Source organism: Silurus aristotelis, assembly GCF_946808225.1.
Source record: "Silurus aristotelis genome assembly, chromosome: 2".
NCBI classification, from domain to species: Eukaryota; Metazoa; Chordata; class Actinopteri; order Siluriformes; family Siluridae; genus Silurus; species Silurus aristotelis.
In genome coordinates, this window is record NC_139575.1 from 12,357,300 (window position 1) to 12,383,276 (window position 25,977).

A 25,977-nucleotide genomic window follows, 5' to 3' on the forward strand; every position below is an offset into this window, starting at 1 on the left:
GGAGTGGCTCTGTAAGAAGCATATCAAGGTTCTGGCGTGGCCTAGCCAGTCTCCAGACCTAAACCCAATAGAGAATCTTTGGAGGGAGCTCAAACTCCGTGTTTCTCAGCAACAGGCCAGAAACCTGACTGATCTAGAGAAGATCTGTGTGGAGGAGTGGTCCAAAATCCCTCCTGCAGTGTGTGCAAACCTGGTGAAAAACTACAGGAAACGTTTGACCTCTGTAATTGCAAACAAAGGCTACTGTACCGAATATTAACATTGACTTTCTCAGGTGTTCAAATACTTATTTGCAGCTGTATCATACAAATAAATAGTTAAAAAATCATACATTGTGATTTCTGGATTTTTTTTTTTAGATTATGTCTCTCACAGTGGACATGCACCTACAATGACAATTTCAGACCCCTCCATTCTCTAAGTGGGAGAACTTGCAAAATAGCAGGGTGTTCACATACTTATTTTCCTCACTGTGTATATATATATATCGCAAAACATTGCAATAGGCAATGTAACGTTGGAAAAATATTACTGGAAAAAGTGTGATGTGTGAGGGTTAATCAGTGTGATGTCAATATTTAAACCATGACAATTATGTAATACATTGAGTGTAATCAGAAATTTCAGGTGAGGTGCATCGTAAATCCAGAATATCACAATATAATTTTGTATATTTGCTTTTAATTGCTAAGTGCCATTCTAACCTCATATACCAGCATCAATGCTTCCCTCTAACCCAGCAGGTCCCATGATTAAGGCTGTGAACCACCAGTGACTTCTATTGGATTTTGTACTGCCTTTTATTAATACTGAAAAATCAATATGGAGCAAAATTACATATTCCATTTTCATTTACTGAGGTAAAAAACTGAACTGCATGACGATGCATAAACATGGATTTGAGTGCAGAAGCTTTTCTTTAAAATCCAAAACTTATGAGTAGAACGTGGAAAAGTTCACCCACAAAACTCCTCATGGTTGCTGTAAAGAACTCATGAGCATGGACTTGAACTTGTCGAGGTTGCAGGTCTTCATGACAAACACTTGATGATTTTTCATTTTGCCTGTGAAATCCAGTGCCATCATGCCTCGGCCTAGTTCCCCCTGGACCTCCACACGAACGCCACACTTTATGCTTTCTGTGATCAGACTGTCATCCACGCACGCTGCCACAGCAAAGGAATCGTAGGACACGAACCCTGACCCGAAAAGTACATCTTTCACGGTTCTTTCAGACTCCCGGGAGAAAGCCCAACATTTGGAGGTGATCACCTTCATAAAATGAGCAGCTGCGGTGTCTTGTGAGATCAGCTCATCAAAGAACTCCTAAAACAAAAAGGGATGTGCATAAGATCTAAATTGAAGTAGGCTAATACAAAAGGTGTTGGTTGATTTTACTTACTGCAAAGCAAAATGCAGGTTTATATTAATGCACTTGTTCGAAAATAAGTTTTCTTTTTTTTAGTAACACCTAATTAGGAGGAACTTTTACTATGGATGTTCTACAAACTTTATATACTATAAACTAGGGGTGTAATGGTACACAAAATTCATGGTTCGTTACATACCTTGGGGTGGTCACGGTTTGGTTCAAGTTTGGAGGAAGAAATGCACAACATAAAATTATTTTATTAGTTAGTTTTTATTCAGTTATTTTATTATTAGTTTATTATTACTAACATTTGTAAAAATCAACATTTGAAATTTATTTATGAAATGTCTAATTAAATAATATATAAAATATAAAAATAAAATAGAATAAATCAAGTTAATGCAATACACTTATTATAATTACATTTTCAAACAAAATTATTGATAAAATTTGTAATAAATGGAAAATTTTTAAAGAGTTTACATTTTAGTTTAGATAGAACAATAGTTTAGACCCTATTTGGGTAATACAAATGTGTTTTTTACAATTAATATTTAATTTTCTAAAGATATGTTCTACCTAACTGTTCTACTTATTTTAGCATACTTTAACAAATGTCTTTATTCCTTCCATCCTTCATTCATTCACTCCCTCCCTCATTATGTGGAATTGTAAGGATTTTCTCCTATAAAGAGAAATTCTTGAAGCTGTACATAAAATGCTAAAGAATCCATATCGCTAGACTGTCATAAAAACTTTGGGGATGGCAGGAAGTGGCAGCGATTTCGCGCATACGAATACATGTACCGTTACACCCCTAGTATAAACTGTACTGTGCTCTGGTATACAAGAAATGTGCTGTTTTTTTTTAAATAATACACTTCTGAGAGGAAACACTACTTTGTGCCAACCTACATCACACCATCTTGTCACTGATTTTTCTGTAAAAGTGCAATTTTGAAGAAAAGAAAACCATTTTAGCATCACAAGCAAATAAATGAATGATTTTTTTCCCACACATCTATTAAATTCTTACCCAAGAGAGCTTGTTTCTGCAGGTAAACTCCCAGGTAGCTATGTGTGTTGGACACACATATTCCTCCAAGACTATATAGGCAGACTCTGGATCCATACAGAAATTAAATTCTGCACAGGGCATCATATTTCCCTTACCTGCAAAAATAAACAATTCTCAGAGCAAGTCCTGCTTGATTAAGTAAGCTTTACAAAGCTCTGCTTTCTACCTTCCATGTTGCCTCCCATGATGTATAAATCCTTCAGCTTCTGGGGAATGCTTGGGTCCACTCTAACAGCCAGAGCTAAATTCGTGAGTGGTCCCAGAGCAACAAGAGAAACCTTTTAAATAAAATAAAAAAAAACCACACACAGTCAGCCACAAGAGGGCAGACAGTTGCCAAGTACATCATTATTTTATATTAATTACAAGTAGTTTACCCACCTGCCCGGGATGCTCATTCACCAATCTGATCAAAGAATTAACTGCGTGCTCTTTCTGTATTTGTGATTTCCAAGTCTCTGAGTCTCTGTCCTGCAGAACGTCTCCCAAGCCATCTGTCCCGAAATGATCTTTAAATGGTTTCGGAGCTCCAACCAAAGAGCTTGCTGCCCCTCGAAAAACAGGAATCTGAAAAGGCATATGATCATAGTGTAATTATTGAATGTCCGTGTGACCATGGCCCAGTCAGTTTCTGGGAAAATCCCCAGATTTATCAGCTGAATACTTTCATCTTCATCATTTGTTACTGGTACACCTTGAGATTTTAGTAAAAAAAAAAAAAAAGTTTGAATGTATTTGATAAATACCACAACAATTAAGCGATTGTGGTTAGGAACAGTCGTCTGGCACAGTGGGTAACAGTGCCACATCACATCCCCAGGCTCCCTTTTTTAATCCTGAGTTTGGGTTTTAGTCTGTGTAGAGTTTCACATGTTCTCTTTATGCCCACAAGGGATTCTCTGGATTCCTCTCAAAAGCATGCCGGTGAGGCAGGATAATGACTGCACCAATGGTCACTGTACTACTTACATTGTTTCTTGTGGGACTGAATATAAATAGATTTAAAAGGAACCAGACTAAAAAGTAAACCAGTCCTTTTGTTTGTGGCACCAGATTATAAATAATTACATTATACAAATAGCACAAATGTAAGTATTCTGTGACTAAGAGTCCTGGGATAAGCACAGGACAGTATTTTGGATTACAGCAGCAGGTCTATAAAATGCAGGTGAGATTATTCACTTATGCAAAGATGAGATTTAAGCAGTTTGGTCAAACAATTAAATCGGTTCATTCACAATAACACAAACATTTTTTCACTCAGAAAAATCAATGTTAATCTGTATACACTGATCAGGCATAACAATTATGCCCGGTAAAGTTTATACCACTGATTATCTCTTTATCATGGCACTTGTTAGAGGAAGGGATATATTAGGCATCAAGTGAACATTTTGTAATCAAAGTTGATGTGTTAGAAGCAGGAAAAATGGGCAGGATTTAAATGAGTTTAACAAGGGCAAAATTGTAATGGCTTGACAACTGGGTCAGAGCGTCTCCAATACTGCAGCTCTTGTGGGTTGTTCCCAGTTTGCAGTGGTCAATACCGATCACAAGTGGTCCAAGGAAGGAACAGCTCGACGGGTCGGAATTGTTTTGGCAGCAAAAGGGGGACCAACGCAATATTAGGCAGGTGGTCATAAAGTAATGCCTGTTTTCGGTGGCTATAAGGTTATGCCTGATCAGTGTATATAGATGTCAGACATTGTCTTGTGGTGTGCACTGAACCTACCTCAGTACGCTGACACACAGACAGTACACGCAGAACATTCTGACAAACATTGTCCACATCAGTGTTTCCAAAGCAGCAGGTGAGGCCCAAGATCTTAACATTGGATGAAGCAAGAGCCAGCATTATAGCCTGGGCATCATCTATGCCACAGTCAGTGTCGATAATCATCAGCTTCTGAGTCATACTGGTTACCTGGAAACCACATCATTCATTTATCCACATCACAACCTTCAGTGATCATCACAGAAATCATCACAGCTGAATTAAAACAATGATATGCCTGTTAAAGTTCTGCGGTAAGCTACAAATGCCAGTTAATACGTCATTTATAATATTTGATCATTTTTTACTTGCTTAATTGTTTCTTTCTTCTTGAAAAGTTAACATACTGAACAATGAGCCTGCCTCCAGGATTTAAAAAGCTTGACCAACACATTGCCTGGGTTCATAAGTCATTAAAGCAACACTTCCACAGTCAGTTCCCTCTTTCTCTTTTGGGAGGAATGCATAACATATAACTGCAAAAAGAAGAAGAAGTAGAAGAAGAAGAAGAAGAAGAAGAACAAGGAAGTATCCCATGCTGGTTGCTGATTTGACAGATAAGCAATTTATATTATGTTCTTGATCCTGTAAAGACTCTGGTTAATGGTAAAGACAGTGTATAACATCATTAATGAACAGGAATCAGAATTAAGGCATTTGTAAGTATTGGGAGAAATATTTGAGAAAGTTATATACAATTAGAAAAGGAAGATGCTGCGTTATAAGGCGTGTAAGACATAAAAACCGACCTATAAGAGCAGGGTAAGAAAATCCACTTGCTGCTGTTAAAACTTCAGGGAAAAGGCGACGAGCCATTAACAGAAACGTGAACTGAGCAAAGACCAAAACAGCTCCTGATAACGAAGAAATGGATTAATTATTTATAACGACATTTTGCTTCCTCCTATTCCTGACCAATGTGACTCCTTAACCGGTTACGTCCCACATGGGTCACTTTTTACTAGAGTGAGTATATGCATACAATCATGCATATGCTGTAAAATATGAACAGTATCATTCTATTTACATAATCAGGACCATTAATATTTATCATATTAATCCATTTAATTCCAACACTAGCTTTGACTTCTCCATTACTAAGGCGTCATCGTTTCAATGAATAGTAGTCTAAGACAACATTTGACTGTAAAAAAAAATTTCAAATATGAACATTGAAAACAACTATACCGACATTGCATTTTTTTTTTTTTTTTAAGAATAAAAAGGTCGCGGGCGTGTTATGTGTACATATTTAGTTTGGTGCAAGAAATAATCTGCGCGGTTTATGCGTAAATTACGCGCATCCTTTACCCAAAAATGACTCCCAGCTCAGCTGTGCTCTTAGTAATCCGCGCAGAGTAGAAGGGGGGGGGAACATTTCCTGTGCATCTTTCTATTGCTTTTAGACGGCTCATAATATTTGCCAATCTCTGTTTTTAAAGAACGTATTATATTGATACTTATTATATGTAAAGTTAAAATTAAAGTATTGGACACCAAATTGTTTATGATTTCGGATAACCCTCCCTAATTTTGCGTTTGGTATGAACCAGCTGAGGACGCACAATTGAAGGCCAGTGGATGGAGAGAAAAGCAGTGTTGTTTTTTATCCCTTGGTTGATAACGTGAAGGTACGTGTTTATTTATATATCGGGTTTTATTTATGTTGTTTAGGATTAGACACATTTTATGGACATTTTGACAGGATCCTGGTGGAACCTTCAGGTCGTCCCATTATAGGGTGGGTTATGTTATTGAATCATCTTGTGACGCTTCACTGTAGCTGCATTCAGCTAAAAAGCCTGATGTCAGTGTTGTCTTTATATAACATCTTTATTTAGTCACCCATCAGGAGTGTTCATAAAGAAATACCACTGATTTATATATGCATATGCTTATATGTGCAGCATATGTAGTCTATGGTGGCATGTATTTGTGGTGGCAGTGTGGAGGCCTTTCTGTGTAGCTCAGAATAACACACTCTGTAAACAGGTGTATATTCATTAGGGAAAAAAAGGAGGTAAAACCTAATTTCTATACATTTACCCTGTTTTTTTTTTTTTAGATGTTCTGAGGAGTTAATTTTTTTTGAGCACGTTATACATTTACAGGATCCCCCACTGTTGCCAATAAAATAAATACTTTACAGAACACAAACATTTTACATTAGAGTGGAATAGGTGAAGCATATTGGGGCATTTTGTCTAAATTACTTTTATACTTTCATTTTATTTCAGTCATTCATTCATTTATTATTCAGTAATCACTCCATATAGATCAGAGTTGCAGTGGATCTAAGGAACACTAGGCAGGTAGAGGTCGACCGATATGGGTTTTTCTCCGGCCGATGCCGATATTTGATACCGATTTTTTTTGGCAGATTTTTTTTTTTTCTCCACCACTAATTAATCTTAACGGTTAATTAATAAGACATGATATAGAAAATTGCTTCTATTTAACATTTATTTAATACCACAAGCCTCTCCAATCAGTGCACTTGTTAGCAGGTTTTTGTACCGCTGCCTACATGTAGCCTAAACTACAGCTGGTTAAGTGTTACTCTCATTCTCTCTCCTATAGTAGCATCATATTTAACCATTAAAATATATAAGTCTTTATTAAGTACGAAGGATAAGAACTTAAAGCCCTCGTTTACACCAAGCTGACGGTCCGGTAGGTTTGGTCTTCGGTGGGTTTTAGTTTTTTCGCTATTTAGCTTAGCGAAACTGACAAACTGTCATTCTTGCTACTTGTCTTTGCAACTTAGCAATATAAATGCTGCGTATAAACGCTGCATACTTTAGATCAGTGGTCCCCAACTCCTGGGCCGTGGACCGGTGTTACACCAGATTCTGTGACCATCGTATGTTGTGACTATAGAGTTAGATTTTTCTAAAATTCAGCTTAAAATAGATCTTCTAGAAAAGTTTGCTACACAAACAGTGTAAATGCAAACATCGGCATCTACTATTCATTAAATGTTTTTGCGAGAATGCGCCTAGTGCCGTGCACGTTACCTTGAACGCGCGTGGAGAACAGTGCCGTCGTGCTGCAAAGAAACAGTTGCATGCACCATGAACTATTCATAAAAGTCAAATTTACAGTAGACGATCTATTTTTAGCTGCATTTTAGCAACAGCGCCCTCTATGGTCACAACATACGATGGTAACAGAATCTAGTGTAACACCGACACCGTTCGGTGGGTCAGTTGGTACCAGGCCACCCAGAAAGAATACATAACTTAGATTATTTCTGTTTTTATTTATTATCTGGTTCTAAACAATGTTTTATTTTAGAAAACTACCAGATTCTCTCCGCCATGATGCTTGCCTCGGTCACATGTCTTACCTCCATCCGCTACCTTCTTAAAGGGGCTGCTCCGGGCGCTAAAACAAAATACATTACCGCTAAATCGAAACCCCCCAGCTAGCAAAATAAACAAAAAACAACACGGTGGATTCACGTTTATTATTATATTTAGAAAATACCACTTTTTATGCCGGTCGTGTTGTTTTTATTTTGCTGTATTTATCCGCCAAACGTTAAAGGCCAGTCCGTGGAAATATTGTCTGACATTAAACCAGTCCGTGGCGCAAAAAAGGTTGTGGACCGCTGCTTTGGATATTTACAGTTCTAGCTATTCCGGTTTACCTGTTTGGATGCCGAATACAGACTACTGCCACCTGCTGGTTTGGGAGAGCTATTTTCTCTCACGCAAGCACAGAACGTACACTCACAGTTCGTTGTATAAGATGTCCCTATATAATAATCAGCCGAATTTGAGCGCAATTGGCCAATGGCAATTCATTTAGAAAATACAAAAAAAAATCAGTACGATTAACTGGCCGGCCGGACAATCATTCCACCTCTACTAGGCAGTGTGAAGGAAGGGACCCCGGGAAGGGACCCATTTTATTGCTGGGCCTCGAATGCACACACATTCATTTTACTGTCTACATTCCAACCTGCTTTAGGAGGAGAACCTGGAGGAACCTAGTGTGGAAATGATGTGGAAATCTAGTATCTTGGATAATCAAATTTAAGAGTATTTGACTTAAATCCGTTTTTGAAAGATATACACACTTTGATCAAAAGTATGTGGACACATGACCTTTACCCATAAGTGGGTTTTGCCCAAACTGTTGCCACAAAGTTTGAAGCACACAACTGCATAAAATGTCTTTCTATGGACTAGCATTAGTTTTCTTTCACTGGAAATGGTCTAGACTATGTGCATAAAGTACGAGCCAAGAAGTCAGTGTTTATGTGGAAGAAAGAAATTGAGTGGTCTACACAAAGCCCTAAATTGCAAATCTATTGTACATCTGAACACAACTGAAATATCTACTGCACATCAGGCCTCCTCAGAAGAGTAGATGCTGCTAGTAATGTAAAGGAAGAATAAATCTATGATGGGATGTTCAACAAGCACATTTAAGTCTGACTGCTCAGGTGTCCACATACTTCTGGCTTTCTCTCTCAAAAGTAATGACGTTTGCCCGATAAACAGTTTAATGACCAGGTACAGCTTGATTCCTCTTTATTTCAGACAAATTTAAGCGATTATAAAGGTCTAAAGTGGGGCTGGGCGATTTTTTTTTAATTTATTTTCCGATTTGTTCAATCAATTAAAATGTATGTTTTAAGACGATTTAATATTTCTGATATCGTGATTTTAAATAAAAAAAAATGTTGCTGCTTCTATTTGTCATTGCACCAATGGCAGAATAATTGAGGGCGCTTCTGATTAACTGCTCACATTTGAAAGCTTTCTATAAAGGATAGTAATGTACATCATGGAGATGGCTGGCTCTTTACCTCAGGATGACCTTGTGCCAAAGTAAAGTTGCAACGTTTCCTCTGCGGTTTGGAAATGGTTCGGATTTGAGAGATCAGACGTCAAACAAACTTTTGTCAAATGCAAAATATGTCGAAAGTCCGTTGCAACCAGTAGTGGCAGCACTATTAATTTATTCCAGCATTTGCAACAAAGACACCAAGCTAAATAGAAAGATTTCTAAAAGTTAAGAGATGAAAACAAGCCAACAATCTGCCATCTAAGTGCAACAGGCCCAACTAAACTTGCAAAAGGCCAGATGTCATTATCGGTATCATTTTCAAATGCCATTCCATACGACAGAAAATTACACATGCTGTGGCGTTTCATATCGTTAACGACATGGTTCCCATACACACCATTGGAAAAACCAGGGTTTATAAAAATGCTACACACCGTTGATCCAAGATACAAGCCGCAAATATTTTTCAGAAGTGGCTATTCCCCAAATTTACATTAAAACGCGTGAAAGAGTAGAAGAGCAGCTTGAGAAGGCGTTTTTTTTTTTTTCTTTCTTTCTATGATGACTGACCTGTGGACTACTCTTCAGCCTTACATGAGCCTTCAGACATGGTATTTTCCTGACGATCATACTGGGGAAATAATTGGTCAAGAACTTAAAGATGCAATGGCTTTTTGGAAGCTTGTAAAGGATCGACAAGCGTGCGTGACCACAGACAGTGGAAAGAACATGATCAAAGCGATGAAGATGAACAACTGGACCCATCTTCAGTGCTTTGGACATCGTCTTCACAATGCCATTGGTAAGTATGATTAATAATGCAAATGATAAAATCTTTTTTTTTTTTTTTTTTTTTATCCAATATTTTTTTTTTTCTCATTAATATCTTAAATTATGCTCAATATAATTATTAAAAACCAATCTTTTAATTTGCTTTTATAATAATAGTGCCAATCACTTGAAAAATGTGTGTTGCATGTGTGTCAAAAATTATGTAGGAAAATGCTCTTGTCAAAAGCTGGTGAAAGCTGGCTAACAATACAAAGAAAACAGTTATCCCCATTTTATGTCTAAGCAACTAATAATAAAAAAATTAATAGCTTTAATAAATATATTTTTTATTTGATTTATTTATGTATTGTTAAGGTAGAATTTTTCAATAATTTTTCCCATCAAACTTGAATTTTAGAGAGTTTGTTGGTTATAGATTCATAATGTAAAGTTATGAAGGGGATATCTCTATATTTCTCACATAGAAAAATTAACTGCTATTTCAAATCCATGGTCTTGCTTTCTGTTTTAACAGAACATGGTGTGAAAGACCACAGAGTTGATCGTGCAAGAAGGTTGTAAGTGCGTTTTCCTTGAGCTGGAAAAAGAGAAGAGATCTTGCATCTGCACAAGCTGAGCTCGGCCTACCTTCTCATCAGCTCATTACGAAGAGCCGCACCAGGTGGGGTTGAAGATAAAAGATGATTGAGCGAGTTTAAGAACAAGAGAAAGCCATCGCTCAAAAAAAAAAAAAAACTTGCCAACTTGTTCCAACGTGGCAAGACATGAATGTCTTGGAATCCGTAAATAAAGTCTTTTGCAAGAGTTCACTGGGGCATTGTTGGGTGAAGCTTATGTGAGTGTCTCATACTGAGCACAAGACGATGATACAGACTTAACAAAACATCAAAAGCACAATACTGCAGTACCTCAACTGCAAATACAGCAAACCTGTCACAGATGAACTCCTCAGCATAGGTTCTCTGATGGATCCCAGGTTCCGTACAACTTGCATCGAACGTGACAAGTTGGAGGGAATCAAGCAAAAGGATGTTAAAGAGCTGCCATCTTTGTTGCCAAACAAAAATCTTTAGACAACAGTTCAGATGACTCAGGATGTGGAGCAGGAAGAACAGAAGCTGTGGTCAAGAGGAAAAAACCTGGGCAACCAGTGCCCCTTTTGAGAGTGGGTTCAGTGCAGGTGGGAACATTGTAACCTGTCCAGAGCACCTCTGAAGCCTGAAACAGTAGACAGACTGGTCTTCCTCTCAAGAAACCTGTAAAGAACAACTACTAATGTGGTTTATTAACAACATGCATCATGCAAAAGTAATGCTTGCATGATGGTCTGCAAAGTGCTGCTCTTTTTATTTTATTGTTGTTTGTCATTTTTTTTTTTTTTTTTTTTACAAACAATTACTGTTAATTCTACTGGTTTGAATCTGCTTAATTTCTTTTTTGTGAAATAAAATACTGAAATAATGTTTACATTAGTCAAAATGGGTATTTTCTGGCTCTGTGGTCATGTTTAATTTAAATTGCACAATATTTCCTTTAATATTTCTTTCAAATCTTCTGCAAAGATATTTAACTAGAAAATTTGTTTTGCATTTGGAACTACGCTCCTCAACCAGATACTTTTTCAAATGATTAATAAAGAGAATGTTACTGCAATCATTTTGTTGTAGTTATGTTTTAAGTTGAATAGTTAAACACAAAAAAAATAAATAATAATAATCGAAATGGTGAATGGGTCAAACATTCTGGGGGGAAAAAACGAGATAAAACATTTTCAAAGTTAAAATATTTTTTCGTTAATGTTAATTTTCCCGAGTTACTGCATTCGTTTTGATTTCTTGGTTAATTCTGCTGAGTCGTTCTTATTTGTCATTATTTGCTTTGCTAAAACAGGGAAAAGGAGTCATATGAGATCAAAACCAACTAACAGGCAATCTCCTTGTCATCAAATTGTTCAATGCCTAATGCTGCAGAAAGTGAAGGCGGTAACATATCTGGTGCCAAGGATCCGGCACCCCCAACGCGGTTGCCAAGCCAAGACAATGAGCGTGGCCTCCTGAACACATTCAGCCGTGATACGCAGCGCACCAGACGGGCCTCCAGCGCAGAGCTGCAGCTCCCATGGACGTGCCCAGTTACACATTCCCAGGAGAAATTCTACACAGTGTGCTCTGATTATGCACTGCTCAACCAAGCCCATCCAATCCTCACTCCCAGAGATGTTCCCCAGTCCAGCCACGATGGCAGCACGCCACTGAATCAAACCATCACTATCTCCCAGGGCCAGGCTGGAGGAATCCATACACTTTCAGGTGATGCCTGTGATCTAGAAGAGACATTTTCCAGCAACTCCAAGCCCATTTTAGCGTGGGAGATTGACACCACTGACTTTGATGCTGTTTTAACTCGAAAGACCAGGACAGGTAAGATTTATTAGTCATTCAAAAAAGTACTGATTTAGATCAGCCAACTTCTACATGTGTAAAATGACTACATAGCCATTGTGATTTCTATATGAATCTATTTGAAGCTCCTAGTAAGAAAAAGCAAATAATGTATGCTATAGACCATTTATGTCACTTATGTAACCTTAAGTCATGTTCTAGTGATGCAAGTTGTAGGTAATCCATCTCCATGCTTTCACAAAGACTGTATTAAGTCTAATAGAACTAGAAAACTAAAAGAAGACAAGCACATCAACATAGACCTCACAGAGCATGAATTTGCATCACATGTACATACTACCCATGTAATATTTCTATTTATAGGTAATATAAAGAAATTTTGTTTGAAGAAAATGAAGTCGTCTGACCGATCAAGCAGAAATGTGCTGGACATTTCACCACAAGCGACTATGGAAGAAATCAAGCAGAGGAAAGTCCTGGATTTGCGTAGATGGTACAGTTGGAGTTTTTACTCTCTTACCAACTAGTCTTAGAAAATAGCAAACACAACAGATAAAGCACATATTGGTTTTGTTTTGTTTATTTTTTTTGTTTTGATTTTTTGCCTTTTTAGGTACTGCATCAGTCGTCCCCAATATAAAACATCATGTGGAATTTCCTCACTCATTTCTTGCTGGAACTTTCTGTACAGTACCCTCGGAGCTGGAAGGTATGAACAGCTGGAAATAAGAGTTTAAAAGTCGATAGTTAATGTGTCCTCATGTGGTCTAATAAAAAAATACACCTGGTCTTTTTCCGTTTTCACCTGTAAAACTTAGCTAAATCTGACAGGGTCCATGAAATCTTATCTTGGCAAAAGATGGAACCTGATGTGGATTCCTGCTGTTGTAGACTACCCACGTCAAGCTTTGATGTGCATTTTAATATGCTTTACAGTTTACTTTGTTACTACCTTTCGGTCATTCTTCTCTGATCTCAACATGCATTTTACCCTGCAGATCTTCCGCAAACACGATGCTTTAATCTTTACACTTTTCTGTGTGAACCCCAGAAAATCACAGGAGATCACAAGTTTCTTTATTGTGCTATCCAGCCAATTTGCTTCCAACAACTGTAGCACAATTGAAGTCACAGAGATCGCAATTACACCTAATCTGATTCTGATGTAAACGTTAATTTAAGCGCTTGAACAGAATCTGCATGAATGCATCCTGGTGCCAGTAGTTCCCAATTTAAAAACAAAAAATACATACACACCCAACCATCCTCATAATGTAAAAGAAAATTCATTATCAGACCAGGCCACCTTTTTCCATTGCTCCATGGTCCAGATCTGAATTTGCCTAATGTAGGTGCTTTTGGAGGTTGACAGAAGGCAGTATGGGTACCCTAAACAGTCTATCAGGCCAAGCTGTGATGCACTGTGTTTACTGTGAGCCTTTTATCTGAGTCAGCATTAACCTTTAAGCCCTTTGTGCTATAGCAGACTGACTAGACAGCCTATTAATTGATCCCCATGTGCCCACTGATCCTTGGGTGTCCATCACCCTGTCTCTAGCTGTTCTTCTTTGGACAATGTTTGGTAGATCCTAACCACTGCATACCAGGAACACCCCACAGTCATCCAGCCACCACACTTTGGCCCTGGTCAAAGTCACTTAAATCTGTGCGCTTGCTTATTTTTCCAGTTTCTGACACATCAGCTTTGAAATTGATATTCCATCCCTTGACAGTTGTCATTGTAATGATATAAAGTATTATTCACCTCACCTTACCTCATACATGGTCTGAGTTTTTTTTTTTCTTTTTTTATTATTATTATTATAATATATATATAATATATATTATTTTCACACACAACAGTCTCTACAGTTTACTCCAAATTATGCAATAATGAAAAATCATACTTTCAGTTGCAGTTCTGTGAATGGAAATTCCTTGTTGATGAAGTTTAGCATCAAATGGACAGACAGGCTTAAGCTGATAGAGAAAATCTGCCTACAGTAAATCTGTACTACAGTAAACTCTGCACTATTGTGGTAAGCAGGCAAACATCTCAAACAGTCAACAACATCAGAATATAGAATTCATCAATGGATCCAACCTGCCCTTTTTCTAGGTGGTATAATGGTGTAAGGAATGTTTTCTTGACACTCTTGGCACAGAGATGACCAACTTGTTGAGAAATGGGAAAAAATAAATTCAAGCTCATTACTGATTTTAACTAGAGACATAATTAAAATAAATTCTAAGAAATGTATTTGTTTCTGTTTAAAGTAGTCGCCCAGTTTAAATTACACGAATGATAACCAGGAAGTTCATATGTAAATGCAATTCCTATTTACATTCATGTTAATGCATCATATTTGACTGCTCACAAAAACCTTTTTTGTTGAAGTAGAAACCGCTTTAGTGACTGTCTATCTATTTATCCATATGCCCTTTATACCTTTTGGGCAGCTTTTATTTTAAAAAAGTAGAATGCAAATCCTTTTTGAATCTCTATGCAGTTAATATACATTATAATCTGTTCAATCTGAATAATATTTACATTTGGTTACAGCTCTAATATTTTTTCCCGTTTTAGCCTTCCACCTATTTCCCAGGAGGAGGCCTTACATGTTCTTGGTTTCCAGCCTCCATTTGAAGATATCAAGTTTGGACCTTTTACTGGGAATGCCACTTTAATGAGGTATGATCGCTCTGTTCGGGGCATTGGAATCTATTATGTCTATGTGAGGTACATGATATTACATTATCTCTTTCTTTTTTTTTGTTCTTGCTTTTGGCACAGATGGTTCAGACAGATCAATGACCATTTCCACGTTCGAGGATGCTCTTATATTTTATATAAACCTCATGGGAAGCACAAGACGGCTGGAGAGACGGGTGAGTTAAAAAAAAAAAAAATCACTTTTTAAATTATTTATGTATTGTAAACTTTAAGCAGTGTTTGTTTTTTTTGTTTTTTTATATATAAAGGAAAAATATCCAAGAACAATTTTTTTTTTCAGAAATTCACAGAAAACAAGCCTGAAATTAGAAATATTAAAATCTGAACTACAGTGGAACCCGGTTATCTCGCCCTCGGTTAACTCGACAACCCTATTAAGTCGACGTTTTTGAAGTGGAACCGCCAATGCTTTTTCTAAGCATTTTTTATCGGTTATGTTGACTTTTTTTATGTCGCTGAACCCTGATATCTCGAGCACAAAGGGGGAAAATGTGCCATTTAACGTCGGTTATCTCGGTGCAGCCGCAGGAGAACTCGCGGAAGTTGAGGAAAAATCAAGTCTTACAGCTGCTACAGGTGTTGTATTGTATACTGGTGAATCTCTGCTGTTAGTTAGTGCACATATGCCTTTTGTTGTTAAATGTTATGCGATGAACGGGAGGCGAAAGCCGCGCTTGGCGGCGCGGAACGTGTGATGACCATCCAAAATCATAGAATGAACACCGGCAGGATCGGAGGGGGGGGGAATCCGCGGTGTGCTTTGGGAAGAAAAGCGCAGCCGTTGAGAGAGTGCCGGTGGGAAGACACGTACCGGGATACGCATGCGCGATAACAACGACCGCCGTGAACCAACATATACCAACAATAACGGACAGTGAGAGTGTGGAAGTTTAAATAGGAGCTGGTGATGATGCTGAACGAGCACCATATGTGCGCGATTGAAGCCGGGAGCTTCAGAGAAAGCGGCCAAGAAAACACCTGACACGCTGAAGGGGGCGCCGAAGGGGGCGTGGCAGGTGGATTCCTGACAGATAAACATGTACTGTATGTATTTTTATAGCATGACTTCATTAAACAAATCGCGGCAACGCTGTTGTGTAAAAAAAAAAACCCTCCAAAAACACGTGCATGCACATTCTCATTTATTAACGCACATAATGTACATAAAGAAATTTAAGTACGTTAATATACTGCCGCCATTTTGATTTTCGTTTATCTCGATCATCGGTTACCTCGATGTTTTTTGGCGACCCCCTAGGACATCGACATAACCAGGTTCCACTGTATTCTGAAATCCATGCATAACATAAAACTGTACAGAGCTTGAAAGGTGGATTTGTTTAGTTTTTTATGCAACTGTTGCCCTTTGCCATTAACTCCAGGATTATATTTTGTTTTAACCTCCTTTTCACACATTATCAAAGGCCATAATCCTACTTTCATGGTCAGTAATTTTTTTTTTCATGGCTAATTTGTAGTCAGTCAGGTACTTCCTTACGTTATGTAAATCACTTAATGATTACATCATACTGTCAGTATAGAACATCATATATTACTGATAATTTTGCACAATATTAATACATACTTTGAAAATGTTAAAATTTTACATTGGTTGTCTTGAATAGCTGAAGGAGCTTTGCTTAAGCTGACCCAAGGTTTGAGAGATGAAACTATGGCCTATATTTACCACTGTCAGAACCACTACTTCTGCCCTGTGGGCTTTGAAGCAACGCCATTAAAAGCAGCCAAAGCTTACAGGTACACAGCATAACCAATGATTTCCTTCCTTTATTTAGTTATTGGTTACACAAAGCTATCTACTGAAGTAAAAGTATCCCTGAGCAGTATCAATGCATGATAAAACAAAATCTGTGTGTCAGTAGATATTTAATTAAAATAGCATTCCATGTTGTGTTTTTAAAACCAAAGGGGACCACTTACTCTAAATGAAATGGAGCATTGGATTCTTATTGGGGAACCAAGCAGGAAACATCCTGCTATTCACTGTAAAAAGTAGGTTTTCCTTTTATTATTCACTTATGATTTAATGAGTATTAGTATTTTATGTATTGTATGTAGATTACTCTATGTCTCACTGGTCTTCTGATGTCTGCATGGGTTTTCTCCCAAAAAAACCTAGTAGGCCCCAAGTATGAATGTGTATAAGATGGACTGGTAAAGTGTTCCTGGAAAAGGCTTTGGATCCACTGATCAAATGATTAATCGGGAATATGTAGAGTTTTTAAAAGCTGCTATGATTGATGTACTCATTATTTAAATTCTATTACATACAAAATCTGATGCCATGAATATCATTTAGGTGGGCAGATATTGTGACTGATTTAAACACACAGAACCCAGAATACTTGGACATCCGCCATACAGAAAGAGGCATTCAGTTTCGGAAAACTAAAAAGGTTAGTGACAGGAATTCTGACACGTCTCCAACACTATAAAGTGGATACCTGGGAATGATTATTTAATACTTAGAACTTAATCACTTAATTATTAATGAAACCCTCCTCTTTCTTTTAGGTGGGCGGCAACCTACACTGTCTCATGGCCTTCCAAAGGGTGAACTGGCAGAAAATTGGACCTTGGGCTCTAAACCTGGAGAACCTTAGGCACGATAACCAACAACAGGGAGCGGATCAGAGGAGCCATACTTCAGCCAGGGAGGCTGTCAACGACGGCGAGACCAAACACAGGCACCTGGGGCGTTCTCACAGCACAGGAAATCAGAAATCCGAGCAAATGTGGAAACGGAACCCCAATACTGCAGAGTACAGCCACAGGGGCTGCCGTGATACTGACCTGGATGAGGACATCACTGACTGAAAATGGTTACATCTCCATTAGGAATTCTATACACTTGTTCAAGCCAGTAAATATTTGAGGTAGATTAGAACTAAGAGGGAAATAAGGTTGGAAATGATTTCTTCCTTTTAAATGATGCAGAGACTTTTTTAGAAATCAGATTGGCAAAAAGATCAAATAAAAACGTGCAGATGTTTATAAACCCAAACGTAAGGGGAGTATTTTGCGTGTGACGCATTCCATTAGTGCGATTCCAGTCTTGTGCTTCTAAGGAGGACCTTTTCATAAACACCCAAAGCACAGAATGGGCTAATTTAGTAAGTAAATTACACTACACATATATGTTATGATTAACGTATAAAGTGCTTTAACATCAGTAGATGCCATGAGAAAATAGGAGGACAAAAACAGGAGGGCCGCTTGAACAGGACGGCGAGCACTCTCCTTGTTTAAGGTGGTGTGATCACATGAGCGATAACTGAAATGAAACATCAGTGACACTTCTAATATTGTGTATGGTGTCTAAATATCAGGTCTTTGTGAAAAGCTGTAGGAGAGCATGGTGGCTTGCAAGTTCTGTAAACCGTAGTGTCTGTTGTTATTTTTGCCTCAGCAGCATCACGTATGTACTATGACAAGTGTGTACATTTACCTGAAGTCCCACGTGCGTTTCAAAACAGTGTGAACTGGAACTAGGTGGTTGCTTTTATTGATTAAATAAATATTTATAAAATTTCTTGTTTAAAAAAAAAAAAAAAATCTTTCAATCAGTGTGATGATGTTTGTGTGTGAACTTCAACTCGTCAATTTTGTGTTTTAGTTAATAGACTTTTTAACTGTGCAATGTCAGCAGGACTGATACGGCAACAGCCTCCTGTCAAAACAACAACAAACACATGGGTTTTACTCCATAATCAGGGACAATTGTTTCCCTATTTTTATATAAGATATAGAAATTTAAAATGTTCGACTCACCAATCCATGAAGCCCCTTGTTCTTTCCACTCAACACTTAGCTCTGTGAATGGAATCCTTTTTTCTGTTTTCCATCTGCAAATGTAGATTATATATTCATTATTCTACGGCTTATACGATTACGTGGCAGACACTCCACGTATAATCTAAATCTAATAAATTGATTACGTGTTGTTGACGTGTCTGTAAGGAGACATTATTTTCACCTAAATGATAAAAAAAAAGTTAAAATTTTGTGCTTTGCAATGGTCAGTAAAGTTTTAAGTCTTTAAAATAGTGTACTTTTGCACTTTATGGGGGGTTTTGTAACGACTGCATTTTTCTCTGATTAACTTTAATACTGAGTGATTTGTGAGAATACAACTGTTTATAACTGCTGTAATCAACAGAAATTAGCTTGCCTCAAGGACATTTCAATTCGAAATTTGTAGTTGTGGAAATTTCAATTATGGGAAATCGCTATAATAAATTGTGGAAAAACGCTCTGATGTGATGTTTCAGGAAAATGTTTTTTTTCTTGGCCTGTTTAATGTATATGTGCCTTTATTTGTCATATATCCCAGCTTACTCGGAAGCTGGGGTCATCCATAATACGGCACCCCTCGAGCACAAAGGGTTAAGGGCCCAAGAGTGTAAACCAGAGCTTGAACCCCTGACCTTCAGATCAGTAACCCAGCACTTTAACCGCTGAGCTACCACTCCCCATCTTTAAGTTCATGTTGATGTATTTACCCTGTGATGGGATTCCAGTCTTCCCCGCTGTTCGGATAGACCACCCAGCTCGTGCCTTCTGCCTTGTGTGACTTTGCTGATTCAAGAAGAGGTTTCACTAGGGCAGGTGCAGTACAGTTCACCCCAACAGCAACCACCTGAGGAGACTTATTAGCTACCTGAATAGCTGTGGCAAACTCATTGCCATCTGAAATACTCAGGGTGTCCTGAAAAAGAGATACTGTATTTACACACTTTTAGAATTTAGCGTTCAACATGCTACTGAAAATCTGGACTCTCGCATGTGATAATGAGCCTGGTTTTGCATGAGTTATGCTGTAATGTCTTTGGGAAACCTTTGAGTGACATTTTTTGGCAACAGCTGGAGAAGAGCCAAACATGGGTGTGATGGTGAGGTGTCCCAGTGTATTAAGACTGCAGGTAACATATTGTAATAACAGAGCAGATATGGGAAACACTGCTATATACAAACCATACAATAATCAAGTTTCCACTAGTAGTTACCTTGCAAGAAAAGGAGAGCCAGGCTTTGGCTTCAGGAAACTCTTTCAGCAGCTCCACCAAGGCCTCTGCCTCTTTAAGACTCGGTATGGTCTCCAGTGCAAGTAGGTCAACCCCTGCAGCCACCAAACAGCGAATCTGTGGCCGATGCCAATTCTTCAACTCCTGAGACCAAACATAGTAGATGTTCTACACCCAGTATGGCATTTTCGACAGTAACAGTGAGCAAAAAAATCTAGGATTCTATCATACCTCTACACTCATGCTGTTGGCATAGACCCCAGTGTACTCTGAACCGTCGAGTAAAAAAGCCCCGAAAGGTCCCACTGAACCGGCCACCACAGGCACTTTTCTGTCTTGAAAGACAAACCAATTCATTACACTACAGTGATGAATACAAGATCATGAAACATTCTTTCATTTCTTGACCATGAATTGAAAGGAATCTTGCAGACGGACAAACCTGCTTTTAAACCACTGGATATGAATTCTGCTGTGGACTCCTTTGCCAATCGGACCCCTGACATCATTAAATCTTCAGCCTCCTCAGGTTTAAGACCAAGATGCTTGGTGAATCCTTCAATACTAGCCTGATAGGTGGCTGTTGTGATAATATCAGATCCACACTGAAGAAAGCTACAAACAGATTCATCTCTTCAATTTATTTGGACTTAGACATAAACTCATAGAAGCTCAAGTGTAAGGTTTTCATACCTGTAATGCACATCTTTAATAGCATTTGGGTTTGTATGCAAAATTCTTGAACTCCATAAAGGATCTCCCTGCAACAACAAGAGTCATCGATCATTCAAGTGGTTAATACAGGATTCAATAGAGCAGTTCTAAGTGATTTGGATAAGGACGTCTGCCAAATGGCATACAACTGAATAGAGAAAGTGGTAGCTCAGTGGTTAGGATGTTGGACTGCTGATCAATATTTTCTGAGTTCAAATTCCAGTTCCAACATACTGCCACTCCTGTGCCCTTAAACAACGCCATTAATCCTCAACTGCTCAGTTGTATAAATGATAGAAATGTAAGTCGCTCTGAATTTGTGGGCATCTGTGAAATGCCGTAGATATACATTTAAAACGAAAACAGTTTCCGCATCTTTTAGACTCTGCATTCTTGTTCTTCTTCTTCTTCCGGTTTCTCCCATTAGGAGTCGCCACAGCGGATCATCCGTCTTCATACCCCCCTGTCCTCTACGTCTGCGTCTTTCACACCAACTACCTGCATGTCTTCCTTCACCACATCCATAAACCTTCTCCTTGGCCTTCCTCTTTTCCCCCTTTCCTCTAGCTCTCTGCATTACAGTGTGTATTTGAATATATTATACCTGAATGTGAAATCCTTTTTTCTCCAATTCTGTTGATAATCCACCGTCCAGAATGAGTGTTGTACAGGCCATGCTGAGTGTTCTTGTTGTTCCTGATGACTGTTCCTGCTGTTTCCACCTGTCTATAAATGATCACTTTTCCAGGGTCAGTCAAGCTGCTCAGTATGGGGTGGAGATAACAACGCTGAAGAGACTCGCTATTTTTATTATCATTTTTTTAAATATAAATAAAAGACTAACATTGGTAATAAAAATTATCCTTTCTAGATTTTATAATCTTTCTTTTTTTTTTTTGTATATACGAGATTTATAAAAACCTAGGGGTCACCGGATCATTTCCGGGTTGTGTTTAAATCTTTAAAAGAAACCGACGCGGTTTGTACGGTAAATTTTTGTCCTATGAAAGACACATTTTTATTATTAAAATTTATATAGATTTTTTTTTATCAGCAGTCGGTCTATAACTAGGTTACTTTTAATTTTAAATTCGTTGCGCGGATCGTTTTGTTACTATGGAAACGATAACTCAGGAATACGCTAACAAGAGAGGCAAGTGAGCCGCATTTGGCAGCGGAAACAAACACTAGGAAGCGTGCCTGAAATGGTAAAGTATAAACATCGACTAAATATATCGCGATATAAGGTGAAAGATGATGTTTAGGAATGCAGCGTGAGCATATTTGTTGAAAAGTGAGTTTTATTAAGATAAGTTACCCCACGTTAGCACGGTACCAGCGCTATGCTTTATTTCGCACCCTATTCCAGTACTTCACTGGGATTGGCATTTAGGCACATCGGACATATTTTAGTCATTCACCTGCGATCTTAAGAGGATAATCAGCCAATCGTAGGGCAGAAGGGGCGGGATTAGTCAGAAATTCGGTGCAAAGACGTTTAGGTTCTTCTTTAGGTAAATCAGTAGTAATTCTACAGGTAAAGCAAAGTCAGACGTATTGGGAGCACAGAGTCGAACTAAAGAACATCAGATAAGATCGGATTTTCAAGACATCGTTTATGTAAAAACGATTTATGTAAGAATGAAGAATATTAGAACCTAAGAAAGCTATTAGTGAGCATGTTGAATTTGTTTTCGGGCAGCAGATGGCGCTATTGCACAGTTCTTTTTATATCACCCATTTAACAGATACCTGGCTTTTACATTGAGGATGGTTTTTATACTTACTTGGTTTTAAACGTATTCAGTTTTTTATGTTTTATACCACAACAATTTTTATGAAAGAGGAAATAAAACCTCTTTCCCTTTCTCAACGTTATGATAAAGGAAAGAAATCCCAGCTAGAAATGAGCAGCTCTTTATTAATTGTGTGTTCTGGGACATGAGGCTGAATTGTGTCACAATGTTCTGTAAGACAAGAATGTTTTTGTTGTCAAACAAAATCCAGATTCATTTTTGGCAACTTTACTTGAAAGCCTACACATGCATATAGAAATATACATCTTGTAGCCCAATATATGTGGATACAACACTATCATGCCAATAAGCTCCACTTATCTAACATGGCTTTCCAATAGATTTTGGAAGGTGGATGAGGGTAACTGTGTTCATTTGGATTCAGGATTATTAGTGAAGTCAGGTACTAATGGTTAATGAGGAACTCTGGGGTTGCTCAGCATTGTCGTTTATCTCAAAGGTGTTCAGTGGGGTTGAGGTCAGGGCTCTGAGTGGGACATTGTTTCTTGCACTCCAACTTTGGCATGTCTTCATTGACTTTGCTTTGTTCAAAGAGTTCTTCTTCTTCTTCTTCTTCGGCTGCTCCCAGTAGTCGCCACAACATATCATCCGTCTCCATACCCCCCTGTCCTCTACATCTGCCTTTTTCAAACCAACTACCTGCATGTCTTCCTCCACCACATCCATAAACCTCCTCCTTTGCCTTCCCCTTTTCCTCTTACCTGGTGGCTCCATCCACAGCATTCTCATACTGATATACCCCATGTCCCTCCTCTGCACATGTCCAAACCATCTCAATCTCACCTTCTTCACCTTGTCTCGAAAACATCCTACATGCACTTTCCCTCTAATAAACTCATTTCTAATCCTCTCCATCCTCGTCACTCCCAACGAAAACCTCAACATCGTCAGCTCTGCTACCTTCAGCTCCATAAAAGTCCTATAAACTTCCCCTTTTACTCTTGCAGATACCCTTCTATCACAACTCACTCCTGGTATCACTCCACCCACTCCACCCTGCCTGCACTCTTTTTTTCATTTCTCTAACACACTCTCCATTACTTTTCCCTGTTGACCCCAGGTACCTGAACTCCTCCACCTCTTCTCCCTGCACCCCCACCATTTCACTGCCCATTGTCTCATTCACACACATGTTCTCTGCCTTACTCCTACTGAATTTCATTCCACTTATCTACAGTGCGTACCTCCAGCTCTCCTGGCTCTTCTCCACCTACTCCCTACTCTCACCACAAATCACAATATTATCCGCAAAAATTATAGTCCATGAAAACTCCTGTCTGACCTCGCCCGTCAGCCTTTCTTTCACCACTGCAAACAGGAAAGGGCTCAGAGCTAATCCTTGATGCAGTCCAACCTCTACCTTGAACCAGTCTGTCGTTTCTCCTGCACACTTCACTGCTGTCACACTGTCCTCGTACATGTCCTGCACCACCCTCACATACTTCTCAGTACCTGTGGCAGTCGTTGTTAACCCGGGCCTCGACCGATCCCGTATGAAATTCAGGTTTGTGAGCCGCATGTTTGATTTGGCACGGGGCTGGATGCCCTTCCTATCGCAACACTCCCCATTTATTCAGGCTTGGGACCGACCCTAAGAGTGCACTGGCTTGTGCAAACCTATTGGCTGGGTTATAACAGATACAAAGACATCCTATACAATTGTATGCTTTCAACTTGATATAATTCCGTTTGCATTTATACTGAATTTATTTAAAATAAAATCCTAATTAGATTGACTTTCTGGGGGCTTCAAACATGGATTATTATAAATAAATTCTATATTATTATTTGATCGTAAAAATTCTAAGAAATACTTATCATGGTAAGACTTGTGATACAATGAGAGTTCAGCGCTATGCGGAGTTCTGGCACTAGATGGCGCACTTAACCCTTGCATCCTATAATTAATAAATCGACAGCAACTTTAACAAGGCATAATAAACTAATTAATTATATGCTAAGATAATGTTATGATTAATTAGGTGTTTGTGAATATCTTATCTAATTAATTAAACGAGTCTACTTATACCTATTGCTACAGTTTGATTATTATTTATGTTTGTGGTTGTAAGGAATAATACGTCTGGTTATTGTTATGCATCTGCAGGGAGAGAACTTGTGACTCTTTCCATTGTTCCATTTCATTTTGACAATTTTCCACATTTCTCGTTTTGCCTGTTAAATTACTGTACATTGATCTGTCTACAGGCTCTGTGCGAGCAGCGTGAAATGTTTACTTTGATAGCACAGGGTGACCGTGGGAGTCTGAGAAAGTGCAGGTTTCCAGAAACAGCTCCAAAGGGAAAAAAAAGCCCACTTTTTCACGTAAGTCCAACGAGCATGAGAGGTAGCAGATTAGCCTGGCTTTTTCCAGTTTGCTCTGGCTGAACCCAAACAAGGAAATTAGCCAAGGCTTTGTGAAGTCAGTGGAAGAAAAGTTTCTACCAGGCAGTTGTTGAACTGTCTCGATTAAAGAACACAGACTCCTCGCGCTCATTTATAGTGCTGAATTTATTGAGGAAACACTCGTAGCGTATGCTTATTCTCTGGGAGACAGGCCGTTGTCCTTGGGTAAACTTGCAGCTAGCAGAGAGTAAAGAAATACAAGCTGTCTCTTGTAGACCTGTGTTGACTCTGCCTTCAGAGGAATGAGACTAAAGAGCATCCTAATGACAAACTTCACAGTGTGGTTCACAGTGTGGTTACTCAATGCATCAATCAGTCTTTTATCAGGCAGAGTGGCTTTTGAGCATTTTCCCAAATACATTGTCATTGCTCTGTAAAGAAGATCACGCTTAACCGAGAACAAATGCTTTTTACTGTATTGTATATTATTGTGGTTTTATTTTTGAGACTGTAAATCCAGGCTTCATGTACGGTAGATGTATACATCACATCTAGTGTACACATCAAACCGTTTACAAAAACCGAATTTATGTCTCTAATCTCTTTCCATTCACTGGGGCTATTCATTGATCTGTTTTTCAAAATGGTTGGCATTTGTCCGGACAGAAATGTGGAATGTAGCGAGTCATTGGCACTTCAATTGCATGACTGCCATTGGTCAGGAAGTAGTGAGTAAAGCTTGGGTCCTCTGCACAGTTGAAGTTGAATGAGAGCTGAATTTATTTCAGGAGAAAGGCAACTGAATACAGCTGAATACTATGTACATGTGTGTCTTACAGGCTTCAATAGATCATTCAGCTAAGTGGTGTGTTATCTTTATTAAGAATTATAATTAAAAGGACAAATAATGTTGGACAAAATTTTGGGCAAAAACCTCTTAACAGTTAACAGCTTGTCACACCTGATGCAGCAGATCATAATCAGTCAGTGTGATGATTTATTTTTTATTTTTTTTTCTCCTCTGTACAGAGAAATAGGATTGTCTAACATTTCAGACATTTCAGGAGATCTCTAATAGGACATTAAGACTTCCTTTTGTGAAG

At 38.4% G+C, this 25,977-nt stretch overlaps 4 protein-coding genes across 7 annotated transcripts in view; 2 read left to right on the forward strand and 2 right to left on the reverse strand.

Annotated features, from left to right (window-relative positions):
* Window positions 1-913: 913 nt before the first annotated feature.
* LOC310741722 (nucleoside hydrolase) lies at window positions 914-5,078 on the reverse strand. The gene is made up of 6 exons (XM_083569934.1): window positions 4,974-5,078; window positions 4,183-4,374; window positions 2,832-3,017; window positions 2,617-2,728; window positions 2,409-2,545; window positions 914-1,326 (listed from the first exon to the last, which is right to left on the reverse strand). The coding sequence occupies exons 2-6, from the start codon at window positions 4,363-4,365 to the stop codon at window positions 973-975; spliced, it is 972 nt and encodes a 323-aa protein (XP_083426060.1). The 5' UTR covers window positions 4,366-4,374; window positions 4,974-5,078; the 3' UTR covers window positions 914-972.
* Window positions 5,067-18,662, forward strand: LOC310741578 (basic immunoglobulin-like variable motif-containing protein). Of its 3 annotated transcripts, none has more exons than XM_083569508.1 (10): window positions 5,067-5,190; window positions 11,707-12,236; window positions 12,582-12,711; window positions 12,832-12,927; window positions 14,806-14,910; window positions 15,013-15,107; window positions 16,578-16,710; window positions 16,882-16,965; window positions 17,273-17,369; window positions 17,488-18,662. In XM_083569508.1, the coding sequence occupies exons 2-10, from the start codon at window positions 11,771-11,773 to the stop codon at window positions 17,788-17,790; spliced, it is 1,509 nt and encodes a 502-aa protein (XP_083425634.1). In that variant the 5' UTR covers window positions 5,067-5,190; window positions 11,707-11,770; the 3' UTR covers window positions 17,791-18,662. The 3 variants fall into 3 exon arrangements, with proteins under 3 accessions (XP_083425634.1, XP_083425633.1, XP_083425635.1); XM_083569507.1 differs by lacking the exon at window positions 5,067-5,190 and adding an exon at window positions 5,568-5,855; XM_083569509.1 differs by lacking the exon at window positions 5,067-5,190 and adding an exon at window positions 5,605-5,965.
* LOC310741730 (homocysteine S-methyltransferase YbgG) lies at window positions 16,714-21,547 on the reverse strand. Its single transcript, XM_083569946.1, has 8 exons — window positions 21,316-21,547; window positions 20,691-20,758; window positions 20,440-20,612; window positions 20,229-20,332; window positions 19,980-20,141; window positions 19,476-19,681; window positions 18,745-18,818; window positions 16,714-18,643 (listed from the first exon to the last, which is right to left on the reverse strand). The coding sequence occupies exons 1-8, from the start codon at window positions 21,385-21,387 to the stop codon at window positions 18,573-18,575; spliced, it is 930 nt and encodes a 309-aa protein (XP_083426072.1). The 5' UTR covers window positions 21,388-21,547; the 3' UTR covers window positions 16,714-18,572.
* A 107-nt stretch (window positions 21,548-21,654) lies between these two features.
* The window catches only part of nme7 (NME/NM23 family member 7), a 39,678-nt gene continuing 35,355 nt past the window's right edge, over window positions 21,655-25,977 (forward strand). Inside the window, exons 1-2 of one of the 2 annotated variants that reach the window (XM_083569789.1) lie at window positions 21,681-21,919; window positions 24,737-24,853. In XM_083569789.1, coding sequence (XP_083425915.1) covers window positions 21,917-21,919; window positions 24,737-24,853 — 120 coding nt within the window. In that variant the 5' untranslated portion in view covers window positions 21,681-21,916. Of the gene's footprint in view, window positions 21,920-24,736; window positions 24,854-25,977 lie in introns of both variants that reach the window. The other variant, XM_083569790.1, reaches the window with a different exon arrangement.

Bases quoted from the DNA above. Each gene is read 5' to 3' on its own strand.
- LOC310741722 (XM_083569934.1), bottom strand. From the start codon at position 4,365: ATGACTCAGAAGCTGATGATTATCGACACTGACTGTGGCATAGATGAT. The intron at 3,018-4,182 runs GTAGGTTCAGTG...ATGCCTTTTCAG, and splicing joins CTGTGTGTCAGCGTACTGAG to ATTCCTGTTTTTCGAGGGGC. The intron at 2,546-2,616 runs GTAGAAAGCAGA...TTATTTTTGCAG, and splicing joins CATGGGAGGCAACATGGAAG to GTAAGGGAAATATGATGCCC.
- LOC310741578 (XM_083569508.1), top strand. From the start codon at position 11,771: ATGCCTAATGCTGCAGAAAGTGAAGGCGGTAACATATCTGGTGCCAAG. The intron at 16,966-17,272 runs GTAGGTTTTCCT...AATATCATTTAG, and splicing joins CCTGCTATTCACTGTAAAAA to GTGGGCAGATATTGTGACTG. The intron at 17,370-17,487 runs GTTAGTGACAGG...TCTTTCTTTTAG, and splicing joins AGTTTCGGAAAACTAAAAAG to GTGGGCGGCAACCTACACTG.
- LOC310741730 (XM_083569946.1), bottom strand. From the start codon at position 21,387: ATGGCCTGTACAACACTCATTCTGGACGGTGGATTATCAACAGAATTG. The intron at 20,613-20,690 runs GTATGAAAACCT...ATCTGTTTGTAG, and splicing joins ATTAAAGATGTGCATTACAG to CTTTCTTCAGTGTGGATCTG. The intron at 18,644-18,744 runs GTGAGTCGAACA...TTGTTTTGACAG, and splicing joins ACAAGGGGCTTCATGGATTG to GAGGCTGTTGCCGTATCAGT.